This window comes from Electrona antarctica (assembly GCF_951216825.1).
Source record: "Electrona antarctica genome assembly, chromosome: 17".
Taxonomy (NCBI): Eukaryota; Metazoa; Chordata; class Actinopteri; order Myctophiformes; family Myctophidae; genus Electrona; species Electrona antarctica.
Genome location: NC_136798.1, coordinates 38,925,115 through 38,937,454, shown reverse-complemented (window position 1 = coordinate 38,937,454; position 12,340 = coordinate 38,925,115). Strand labels below are relative to the sequence as shown.

General features: G+C 43.2%; 1 protein-coding gene across 1 annotated transcript in view; it reads right to left on the bottom strand.

Annotated features, from left to right (window-relative positions):
- Window positions 1–563: 563 nt before the first annotated feature.
- Window positions 564–12,340, bottom strand: part of LOC306941109 (uncharacterized protein) — a 62,306-nt gene continuing 50,529 nt past the window's right edge. The window contains exon 18 of the mRNA XM_079526424.1: window positions 564–1,126. Within this exon, the coding sequence (XP_079382550.1) occupies window positions 1,078–1,126 (49 nt within the window). The 3' untranslated portion in view covers window positions 564–1,077. The remainder of the gene's footprint in view (window positions 1,127–12,340) is intronic.

The following is a 12,340-nucleotide window of genomic DNA, read 5'->3' as shown; positions in this document are numbered from 1 at the left end:
AATCAAATGGTCAATAAATAATGGGCCTTGATACAAAAAGGGTTGAAAACCACTTGTTATAGTGGTTTTCAAGTGCAATGCTGTGACATTAGCATAAGGTAGGTTAGATTCTGAATATTTTGTATGGTGGAACACAGGGAAACACAGGGAAAGTTACAATGCAAGTTTGACAGAAATCATCATTTAGTACCAGCCAACTGGCACATGTAGCTAAAACACACATTCCATACATACAACATGTCAGAACCTATTGTAATGAGAGGAAGAAAAATAAATAAAAAGTACACATGTCAAAAATTGGGAAAAATGAACAATAACTACAGTAGATTCATTACAGCTCAGAATCAGTGCAAAATGTGGCATACTGTACAATATTTATTACAATTCCACAATATTTTATGTCTCAGCATGTCTCATGAGTATACTAGACTCCCCCCCCCCCCCCCCCCCACACACACACACACACACACACACACACACACACAAACATGTAATAATAATAATAATAACAATAACAATAACAATAACAATAACAATAACAATAACAATAACAATAATAATAATAATAATAATAATAATAATAAATAACAACAACAACACTTGAACACATTGATTCTCTTACAGGGTGTTAATAACTCATTTACAATATGCCACCATGGATGTGTAAATAAATACAAATCTACATGAAGCCACAGAGAATCAGAATCCTGCTTGAATTCACTGTAAACCACTGGCCATCCCATCCTCGAGATACTCTCGTAATATAATGCTGATTTTCTACACTAGGACCTCTAATGCTAGGACTATTAGGATATAAAACCAGCATAAAGGGCCTGTTAGGATAGAACATCAGCAGTACTAGAGGTCCTGGCAGGATATAAAACCAGCAGCACTTTGAAAATAAATGAAATGTACAGTAGGAGCTAGAACAGTGATGAGAACAGCTGTTGACAAACCGATGCCCCATATCTGAATTGTTTCCATTTACTTTCATCCCATACATTGAATTTTGATTTCCCCAGACGTTTCAGTGGGCAGAGATCTTTGAGTGACCAGTGGTTTAATCCATTGGTCTGTTTAAGTGTCCAGGTCCAGTGAACAACATTCATCTTCATAGCAGAGAAACCTGACGAGTCTGGAAGGAAGATCTAAATCCCTGAGGATCTTTAACCTGCCGACACCAACCAGATGTCTGATCCTCAGTCTGCACAGCTGCATGAGAGGATGAGGAGGCACTGCAAACACAGACACACACACAGTATATTTGTAACTATAGTTCTCGAAAAAGGCCAAGACCATCTCCAGCATCATATGGACCTGTCTCTCTCAGCTGTCCTACAGTATGTCTCTCCAACACTGTCTGTTTCATTGGAGACCAGATAATAAACATACCTGCTTTGATCTTGATTTCGGTCCAGAGTGGAGAAGAGACCAGATGTTCCATCAGTCTGGAACACAGCCTGACGTGGCTGACGTAGTTTAACAGCAGAGAAATGAGAGGTCCCACCAAGTGACTGATGGACGGCTTGGACACAGCGTCGCAGAACTACACAGGAGAAAACACACAACTAGACAGGTTAGAAAACACACAACTAGACAGGATAGCAAACACAGTGTGAGGCTAACAAGTCGATCTGTACTTGGCCCCTCCCTTTTTTCGTTCTACACCAAATCTCTTGGCTCTGTCATTTCTGCTCACAGCCTCTACGGTCACTATTATGGTGAGGACACTGTATTTTCTCCCCATCTGCGAATCGGGTGTGAAAATTCGGAGCACTGTGCAAGCTGGAGGATGTCACTTCCATTGACAACTCCCTGATGGATTTTGTTCCAACTAGTGTACTGTCCAGTCAGCTGTCCTCCAGAAAAGCATTGCAGCTATAACTTGGTTTATACTTAATAACATCTGAAGGTTCAGACCCTTACTCACCCAAGAGTCTTCCCAGATCCTTATCCAATCCTCCTGGCATGCTCACTGAAGCCCCTCCAAATGATCCATAATGCCACAGCATGCCTGGCCTTTTCCCCCTTCCTTTTTCACGCCCGCTAGATAGCAAGTTGACAAATGATAGGTTCATTGCTTACCTGGTGTGCTTGCTTCTTTGAGGCACCAGATTGTTCCCTCAGTACTTAACTTGTGCGACTATTTACCCTGTTGTGTGTTTTCCATGCTTAGTTGCTTCTGCTAAATGCTTACATTGTAGTAAGTAATAGTTTGGTGGATTATTACTTTTGTCGTGAATATATAAACGTAAGAGTGGTTTCACCTGGACACAGCTCCATGGAGAATCGCATTTCCAGTTCTTCTGCTCTTCACTGTGTGTTTGTGTGGGATGAGGCTTGCTGCCGTAAACGCAGGTGAAACAGGAGCGAGCATTGCAGCCGTGGTCCAGCAGCAGTTTGAGCATGGGTAGGTTGTGCATGCTAAGGAGCACCGCAGAGGGAAACGCAGAGGGCTGGGTGAAGATGGAGGCATTCACGTCAGCTCCATACTTCAGGAGGAGGGACACCATCTCCAAAGATTCTCTCCTGATGGCAACCAGCAGGGGGTTGAACAGGTCCAGGTTGGGGTTGGCTCCAGCCTCCAGCAGCATCTCAGCGGCTTCCAGGTTGCTGTTGTAGACGGAGAAGTAGAGCGCCGTACTGCGTTTGTCCTCGTACATCTGGCGTCGCTCTTTAGAAAGCTGGCAGTCGGGGTCAAATCCCGCCTCTAGGAGAAGTTCCATGATATCATTGCAGTTGCGCTCTGCGGCGATGTGCAGCGGACTGATGCCGCTTTTCATGATTCTGTTCCGGCTGGTGACGGGAATCAGCAGGGACACGATACTGAAGGAACGAAAAGTAGACGTTAAAACACAGAAAGACTGGTGTTTTTCATTAGGTCTACTGTAAAGCACCTTCATTGTAGAATGTTATTAGTGATTGATGGTAAACAGAGAAGTCTTCTGACCTTGAGTGAGAATTCTGCACAGCCACATGGATGGGCAGAAGACCAGACTTGGTGGATCTGTTGACGTCTGCTTTGAGAGACAGGAGCACCTCTACGATGGACACATGACCATGCTTGCACGCTTCATAGAGCGGCGTTGCACCGTCAGCTACAACATCGTTAATATCGGCACCTGGACACACAATAGAACACAGTCTGACTATCCGCCTGCCCGTCTGTCCAACCTATGATATAACCTCTTGTACTGCTAGAAAACCAGCAGTACTACAGGTCCTAGTAGGATATAAAACCAGCAGTACTAGGGTGTCATGTACCTACCGTGTTTGAGAAGGAAGCGTAGTGTTTCTAATTTCCCACTCTGAGCAGCAGTGGACAGAGGAGTCATGCCGTATTTGCTGGTTGCACCGATTTTGGCTCCGGCTTCGATCAACATCTCGCAGATCTCCACATTGTTGTGAGAAACGGCTGCATGCAGCGGTGTAAAACCCTGGATACATGGAGTGTTGACTGCTGCACCCCAGCTTAACAAAATGGCCACCAGCTCCGTATTGTTCCTCTCGCATGCTGCGGGGAACAGACATCGTCTGGTAAAAATACAATAGCTTCTGTTGAATTAGGACGTGATTTGATTGCTGAACTACTTGCAGAGGCTATAATGTTTTGAAAACACTGCCTTTCTTCAGAGACAAACATTTACTCAGAACTAAGTCAATATACTATAGTTTATCGTGTATTTCTTCAATAATGATACTTGTACTCAATGGTACACATATGGTTCTTGTTCTCATTCTACTTTTCTGATTACTAAGGCCTCACTCACACCTTAAGACACACGCAAGACACACTTGTGTCCTGTGTCTTCTGTGTGTCATGGCCGCCTCAATGCATTTCCAATGGGAGTCACATGCAACAAGGTTGTGTCTTCAAACCATGTGACTCCCATTGGAAATGCATTGAGGCGGCCATGACACACAGGACACACGTGTGTCTTAGGTGTGAGTGAGGCCTTAGTAATCAGAAAAGTAGAATGAGAACAAGAACCTATATGTGTACCATTGACTTGTTGGCTGTATTGAGCACACAAACATTTACTAGGGGACATGGTAAGATAGAAATCCAGCAGTGGACTATTAGGCGTCATGGCAGGAAAGAAAACCAGCAGGGTTCAATAAAGAACAGCATTGCATGGGAACCACTGAATAGACATAACACTGGTAATGCCTGCATTATGAGTGATTAACTGCAGCACAGACTGCAGTGTTTGTACCTTTATTGAGAGGAGTATCTTGATTCTTATTCACAATTTCATGATCGGCTCCTCTCTCCAGCAGCAGACGGACACAGCTTGCATGCTCCTTATTGACCGCTATCATCAACGCTGTCTGTTCCTTCTCTGTTTTCTTGTTCAACATGCCAGGCTGGGCTGGAAGAAACAAGACAAGATTGTCGAACAGAGAGAAGATAACCGCCAGAAGAACCATATCTAAAGTGTTCTTTAGCAGGACAATAAGGAAACATGTGCTTGTGTGTTACCTGTCAGCAGCACTCTGAGGCAGGCCTCCTGGCCATAGGCGGCTGCCTGGTGGACTGACAGCCAGCCAGGCTTACTGGACACCAGGTTGCATCCTGGGGCGTTAACTAGCTTTCTGACTCTGACAGCATCACCAGTCTTTATCGCTTCCAACAGAGGATCCTCCACCCTAGAAAACAATGTTTCTGGTGTTTCAACTCACTCTGTGTCTGTGGCAACAGTTATAATGTTTCCATTGCCACTGCAATACACCACATGTGACTGCCACTTGAAGATAAAGCTGTAGGCCTACCAAACCCCATTTTAGGTCAATAAAGAACAAAATTACGTCATATGAATTTGTCTGTCAGGCACCTACCGGTCAGCACGCTTTGTGGACGGAGGATTGGGCGAACTGTAGTGAGCGGTGATTCTGTGAGTTAGTAGTGGGTTGGGCCTAGAGCTGGTGGTGGTGCTGTGATTATGTTGGGTGCCTAGTTGAGTGCTGGTGCTCTGAAGGTATTGGCTGCTGCACTGAGAGACATCTGGATTGGGCGGACGTGGAGTTTGTCTGGTGTCTGTGGATGGAGTTTTATTGTGGACTTCACTGCAGAGGCTGCGTTCGATGGCTATCTGGATCAGCTCCTCATCAGACAGGTTGGTGTAGACAGAATAGTCGTCCAACGATGGACCAGAGGCTCCTGGCACAGAAAGGCCAGCCATCGCCATGCTGATAAGGGAGAAGAACATTAACAAGACAACACAGAAATAACCTGAGGTGTGTTAAACCCAACCCATGACGAGGTACTTAAAACATTTGTCTATATATGAGTTTTTTGTTAAGAAATGGTGGAAAAATCTAGTTGGCACAACAAAGAATCCAGGGACAAAATATTTTGATTGTGCAGCCTACGGCTCAAGAGTTATACAGTAGGTCAAAATGCGTTGCCTACTACATATATTCATCTGCAATGACTCAAATCACAAAAGACATGCATAATTTCCTTTACAATCTGAGGGCAGTCAACTGTCCTAAGGCATGCACTACAATGATCACTGTAGGTTTAGACTTTACATTAGCCGAAAGATCAGATGCTTCCTCACCTAAATAATTCACAATAATTAGAGTAACCATACTACCTACTAACCACAATATTGATGTTATTGGAATCATTGTAAGATTCATAACTAAGCACAGTATTAATATTAGACGTTCTTACATTTATGATGAAGGTTGTGGTTAATCTCTCTCCTCTCTCCTTGTCAGACTCGCAGACTGTCTCTCTTTCTTTTATAGTTTATTCTTAGACCGTCACATGATTTCATATCACTTTATCCAATCCAATCCAACTCTATTCAAAACATCCCATCGAAACATCCCATCATAGGGTACCAATGCCAAGCAACAACTGGTCTGGTCAGCTGCATGCAGTGACCTTGACATCAATTTTAAGAACACAATAACTGTATGATGCCACTAAACTAAAAGTAGATATAGCATTATGTTATGTAGACAGCTATGCCAGGTCATTATTGACATGGAATCAAGGGACTCGAGAAGTGAACTGAGACTTCAGAAAGGAGGGGGTGTATGTGTGTATATACTGTATATCCATTAGTATTGGGAATTATCGATTCATTCATGAATTGAAAATTGATAACTGATTAAGCGGTTAGTTGATAAGTGGCGTATTTTATTTTGTTAAAAAATCTGATAATCTTAATTCCCCTCAATGTCTAACATAACAATCTACATTTCGCTGATAAGAAAGAATACAAAAGGCATATTATATTCCTTAATGAAGTATTTATTTGACCATTTGAGATACATATGTATGTGGAATACATGAGGAATACATTGAAATGAAAAGTGCCTGTCACATCACACAGACTTTGCTGTGGCTACCAAGGTGGGGGGGGCTTTTTTTTGGTAGCATGGCATTGGTTCGACCTCCCACTAGTTTGACCATTACTAACTTTGATTTTGCAACCTATTTTTTCACCCAATATCAATGATCTAATCCTGGGCGCTACACTTCCTCTGCCAACCTGGGGGGGTGAACTGACCTCATGCTTCCTTCTATGCATGAGGAGTAGTAGGGAGTAGGGAGGTAGTTTAGAGACCAGGATTACTGCATGTTTTTTGTGAGGGTACCTACCCTAGGGGACACGGGGAGAACATGCAAACTCCACACAGAAAGGCCCTTTTGCCAACCCCACCTCACCTTAATGCATGTTCGCCAACCTTAATGCATGTTCGCCAACCTTAATGCATGTTTGCCAAGTGCCAACCTTAATGCATGTTCACCAACCTTAGTGCATGTTCGCCAACCTTAATGCATGTTCGCCAACCTTAATGCATGTTCGCCAACCTTAATGCATGTTTGCCAAGTGCCAACCTTAATGCATGTTCGCCAACCTTAATGCATGTTCGCCAACCTTAATGCATGTTCGCCAACCTTAATGCATGTTTGCCAAGTGCCAACCTTAATGCATGTTCACCAACCTTAGTGCATGTTCGCCAACCTTAATGCATGTTCGCCAACCTTAATGCATGTTCGCCAACCCAGGGAGGGAACCCCTTTTGGTGTTTTAAGCATTATGTTATGCTTTAGCTATTGAAAAATAGCAGATCTACAAGCTCATAGCGTGGCACCGAGTGCCACGCTACGAGCTTGTAGGTCTGCTATTTTTGAAAAATCGTGGAAATGTGGCGCAAATCTTTGAATATTCTTTCAGAGCAAACTCATATCTTTGCTTCTGGGGGGTCCCTGGAACAACGTATTTTCAGATGGGGGTCGGCGCCAATTACATATAATCTTTGGGGTCCTTGACATGAAATATTGAGCACCACTGATATAGAAACATTGTTCAGGCAATTGTCATGATTCAGAAGACATTTTTTAAATTTCGACGTCAGGCCTAAATGGGTTAATGCATGTTCGCCAACCATGTTCGCCAACCTTAATGCATGTTCACCAACCTTAATGCATGCTGAATTTGATTAATTTTTAACTGTTTTTTTTTAAAAATGGTAAATAAATGGTAAATGGTGCATTTATATAGCGCCTTTATCCAAGGCGCTTTACATAGATTGTGCATCAATTCACCCATACATTCATACACCGATGGCAGCAGAAACCATGCAAGGCACTAGCCAGCACACCGGGAGCAATTTGGGGTTCAGTGTCTTGCTCAAGGACACTTCGACACTAACTCTGGGGGAGCCCGGGTTCGAACAGGCAACCTTGCGGTTACCATCCAGCCACTCTACCCCTGAGCCACCGCCGCCCTTTTTACTACTAGGGGGAGATTTCCTGTTAAAATATGTGTTCCTGTTAAAATATGTGCAGCAGCATTTTGTACCAGCTGTAGGTGTGAAAGGGAGTTCTGACTAATACCAACATGAAGGGCATATACTGGCCTAGCAGAAAGAAGGCACATTTTTATGATTTATGTGCTGTTCATTATGATGCCATACACTGACACCACGCTAGACAGGAACGCCCAAAAACGTCACATCCGGTTTTAGCCTGGGGTAAGAATTTTCTATGGCTGCCAATGCAACTTGGTCCAATCCTTAATCACATACGGACAAACATCTATGCCGGTGCTATCTAACTTGCGGAGGTAGCGTGCCTTGTCCACGGGCAACAGATCTTTCAACGTATGGCATTGCAAATACGTTTGATAATCGCTACTCTGCTCAATATTGTTTTGAAAATGCCGCAAATTGCATTGCAGTGAACGAGCGCAAATCACAACTTCCCCCGGTGGTGGGCGGAGTCACAGTTTGAGGCGCTGTTTACGCGCCGTGGTGTCAGTGTATGGTTGTGTCCCAAACCTCATTTTTACTGTAATTAACATCCAGGCCATGCAGAATTTGATATCAGAGGCGTAGCATATTAATTTATTTTCAGAGGCAGATCGTTGATCCTCACACCCTTATGTAAACATGTTTTTCTGGTTTGACCTCTTATTAGCAGATTTATTCTATTGACCTGTACTTTCGTTGAACTGTACCCATTCTACAAACTGTTAATACAATTTTCAATCAATCAAACATGTCTGAGACCAGGGCAGTATTTTCATGGAGGCCATGAAATGCCCAAATTGCCCGCGCTGACTTCACCATTTTGTCCTCTGCCTCTTTCTTGACAATATAGATTGTATAAACACTTTGTGTCACGGTGACAAAAGGTGACACTGTCACCTTTTGAATAGGCCTATCTCACAGCCCGCTTTCCACGCCCACTTCCGGTAAATAGTGGTGTCTTTAACATTAGCATTTACACGTTTTTTTCTCTGGAGAATCTAAGTACATTTTCTAATGTAAAAATGTGACAGACCAATATTATTATGAAGCAAACAAGATGGTAAATCAGCTCGAACAGATAGAACAAACCTTACCTTGAGAAAACAAAAGTTGTAGACTTCTTAAATTACCTCTGTTAACATGTAGTGTCTATGGAGTGACGTCACGCTATCACCACTAACCCCTGAAAGGGGGCGTATTAAGGGGGGCGGGGAAATTCTGTGAGATAGGCTTATTCTTATAGGTCAGTGGTTTTCAGTGGCGTGCACAGATAGACACTAGGGGGTGCTAGAGCACCCCCTGCCCTTTTGGCAATGTGCCCTTTTTCAAAAATAGCAGACCTACAAGCTCGTAGCGCGCCACTCGGTGGCGCGCTATGAGCTTGTAGATCTGCTATTTTTCAATAGCTAAAGCATAACATAATGCTAACACCAAAAGGGGTTCCCGCCCAAAATAGATTAAGGCAACCGGCCGGTTCCACGCGCTGCACAAGGTGCCCTTTTTTAACTTGAGCACCTGCCCCTCTAAATGTCTGTGCACGCCACTGGTGGTTTTCAACCAGTGGTCTGGGGACCACCAGTGCTCCTTGAGGGGGTTCCAGGTGATCCCCAGCTAAATTATTTAGAGTTGCTAACCAAATGGACCCTTATAGATCTTTAACTCTTGAGAGTGTAAAATTAAACCGAATGGACCTGTCAAGAGTTAAGTTATTGTTAAACATCTGCATTACTGAATGCAGATTAAGTCTACACAAATAGAGAATGTTAGATTAATTGTTATTTTGATCAAGGTTTGCCTGTTATCTCTCCTATCAATTCAGCATGAACTTGTGGACAAAATGTTATCTAACGACAACAAAATATACAGTACATTTTTGGGTCTAAGAGGCTTGAATCTCATCAAATGGTGGTCCGTGGAACAAATACCAAATAATTAATGGGCCTTGATACAAAAAGGGTTGAAAACCACTGTTATAGGTCAACATCAAGTGCAATTCTGTGACATAATTAGCATAAGGAATATTTTGTATGGAACACTGGTTACAGGGAAAGTTACAATACAAGTTTGACACAAATCACATTTAGTACCAGCCAACCAGGAGACTTTGGAAATAATCTTTATGTGGAAAAAGCTGCAATGCTGTAGATTGGCACCCTTAAACAGAAGTAAACATTACACATAGTACATGTAGCTAAACAGTCACACATGCCATACAGAACCTCAGAACCTATTGTAATGAGAGGGAGACAAATAAATAAAGTACACTTTGGCCCCAATGGCAGAAATCAGTCAAACATGTACAATACTTTACTATTACAGCTCAGAATCAGTGCAAAATGTGGCATACTGTACAATATTTATTACAATTCCACAATGTTTGACCACGCACGTACGCACGCGCACACGTGCGCACACACTCACGCACGCGCGTGCACACACACACACACACACACACACACACATTTACCGTACAACTCAAAATTAGCCCAAAATATGGTGTACAAATAATATGTGATAGTCAAGTACATCAGAAACACCCAATGTCTGATCTAGGATCTAGGATGTTGCTGATATGAAATCTGATATGGTTTTATCAGATGATGATACCGAGGGTATGATGGTACGATAAACATGAATCTATAATAATAACAACAATATGTTAATTACATAGATTTACAGGGTAAGAGTGGGTATTAAGGGTGTATTAAGCGTGTATAGTAAAGAATCCTGCTTGAATTCACTGTAAACCACTGGTGGACATCCCTGTTCCTCAAGATGCTCTTGTAATATAATGCTGGTTCTCTATCTTACCAGGACCTCTACTACTAGGACTGTTAGGAGGTCCTGGTAGGATCTAAAACCAGCAGTTATAGAGGTCCTGGTAGGAGATATAACCTGCAGTACTATAGGTCCTGGTAGGAGATAAAACCAGCAGTACTAGAGGTCCTGGTAGGACAGAAAACCAGCAGTACAGGTCCTGGTAGGATATAAAACCAGCAGTACTAGAGGTCCTGGTAGGAGATAAAACCAGCACTACTAGAGGTCCTGGTAGGACAGAAAACCAGCAGCATTTCCGTTAACCTAAATAAATGAAAGCTATGGTATTTTTGCTGTACCAGTTTTACACCAGCTGTCGACACCACCATGTGGCACCTTAACGTGACGTTAATTGTTTACAATCTGACAAATAACCGAAAGTATAAAAAAACTAATAAAAGAACTAATAAAAACTAGCAAATCCACTCCAGAAACTAATGAAAACAAACTGTTTTTTTGTATGTCAAAACTAAAATGAAAAATCCAAAACTAAGACAGATCATATACCAATATGAAGGGCCACCCCAAAGTATTTTCACTTAATTGTTCTGAAATTACATTTTAGTTTTTTTCCCCCCCTGACGTTTCAGTGGGCAGAGATCTTTTGGTGACCAGTGGTTTAATCCATCCGTCTGTTTAAGTGTCCAGGTCCAGTGAACAGTCCACTTCATAGCAGAGAAACTTGATGAGTCTGGAAGGAAGATCTAAATCCCTGAGGAGCTTTAACCTGCCAGCACCAACCAGATGTCTGATCCTCAGCCTGCACAGCTGCATGAGAGGATGAGGAGGCACTGCAAACACGAGCACGCAGTTATTGGAGAAAATAAATACTCTCCAGCACCACAGCTGATCTACAATCAGATACGACTGTCTGTCTCTCTCAGCTGTCCTATACTGTCTGTCTCTGCAACATTGTCTGTTTCAATGGATAATAAACTTACCTGCTTTTATCTTGATTTCGGTCCAGAGTGGAGAAGAAACCAGATGTTCCATCAGTCTGGAACACAGCCTGACGTGGCTGACGTAGTTTAACAGCAGAGAAATGAGAGGTCCCACCAAGTGACTGATGGATGGCTTGGACACAGCGTCGCAGAACTACACAGGATAGAAAACACACAACTAGACAGGGTAGAAAACACACAACTAGACAGGGTAGCTAACACACAACTATAGACAGCCTGGAAACTATGCTGCTGCTGTCCCACTAAGCTCTCTGTTACCTCCCTATACAGATCTCAGATTACAACTTCATAACCTTTTAAACATAGTCAAAGTGGCTCTGCCTTCAATGACCTCAATACCCTCATACCTGACTCCCTCGTCAAAGTGAGTGACACCCACAGCCACAATACCAGAGGGTAAACAAACATGAGTAAATTGGGTAAACAAACATGATGACATCGGAAGGTCCTTCTCACATTGAACCGTGCACGACGCACAGAATCAATATACTGTATCGTGATTCGTGTCGAGTCTCCGTGTACCACCGCTGCACCGCGGGGACGGGCCAGCGCTACTACAGCAGCAAGAGGCAACGGCGTGTGCCTGCAGAATATGCCATGCTGCCCATGCCCACTATTCAGTCCTGCTGATCCTTATCAGCACAGTTATTTGATACTGAACCACCAGCTTTTCCTGGACACCGGCCCTTTCCGACCGTGGCATCCCTGGGATGGCACTAAAAGTATTTCTCCCCAGCACTGGGCCAGAACAGTGTTTAAACAGCTCTGGCTAATCAGATCTGGCC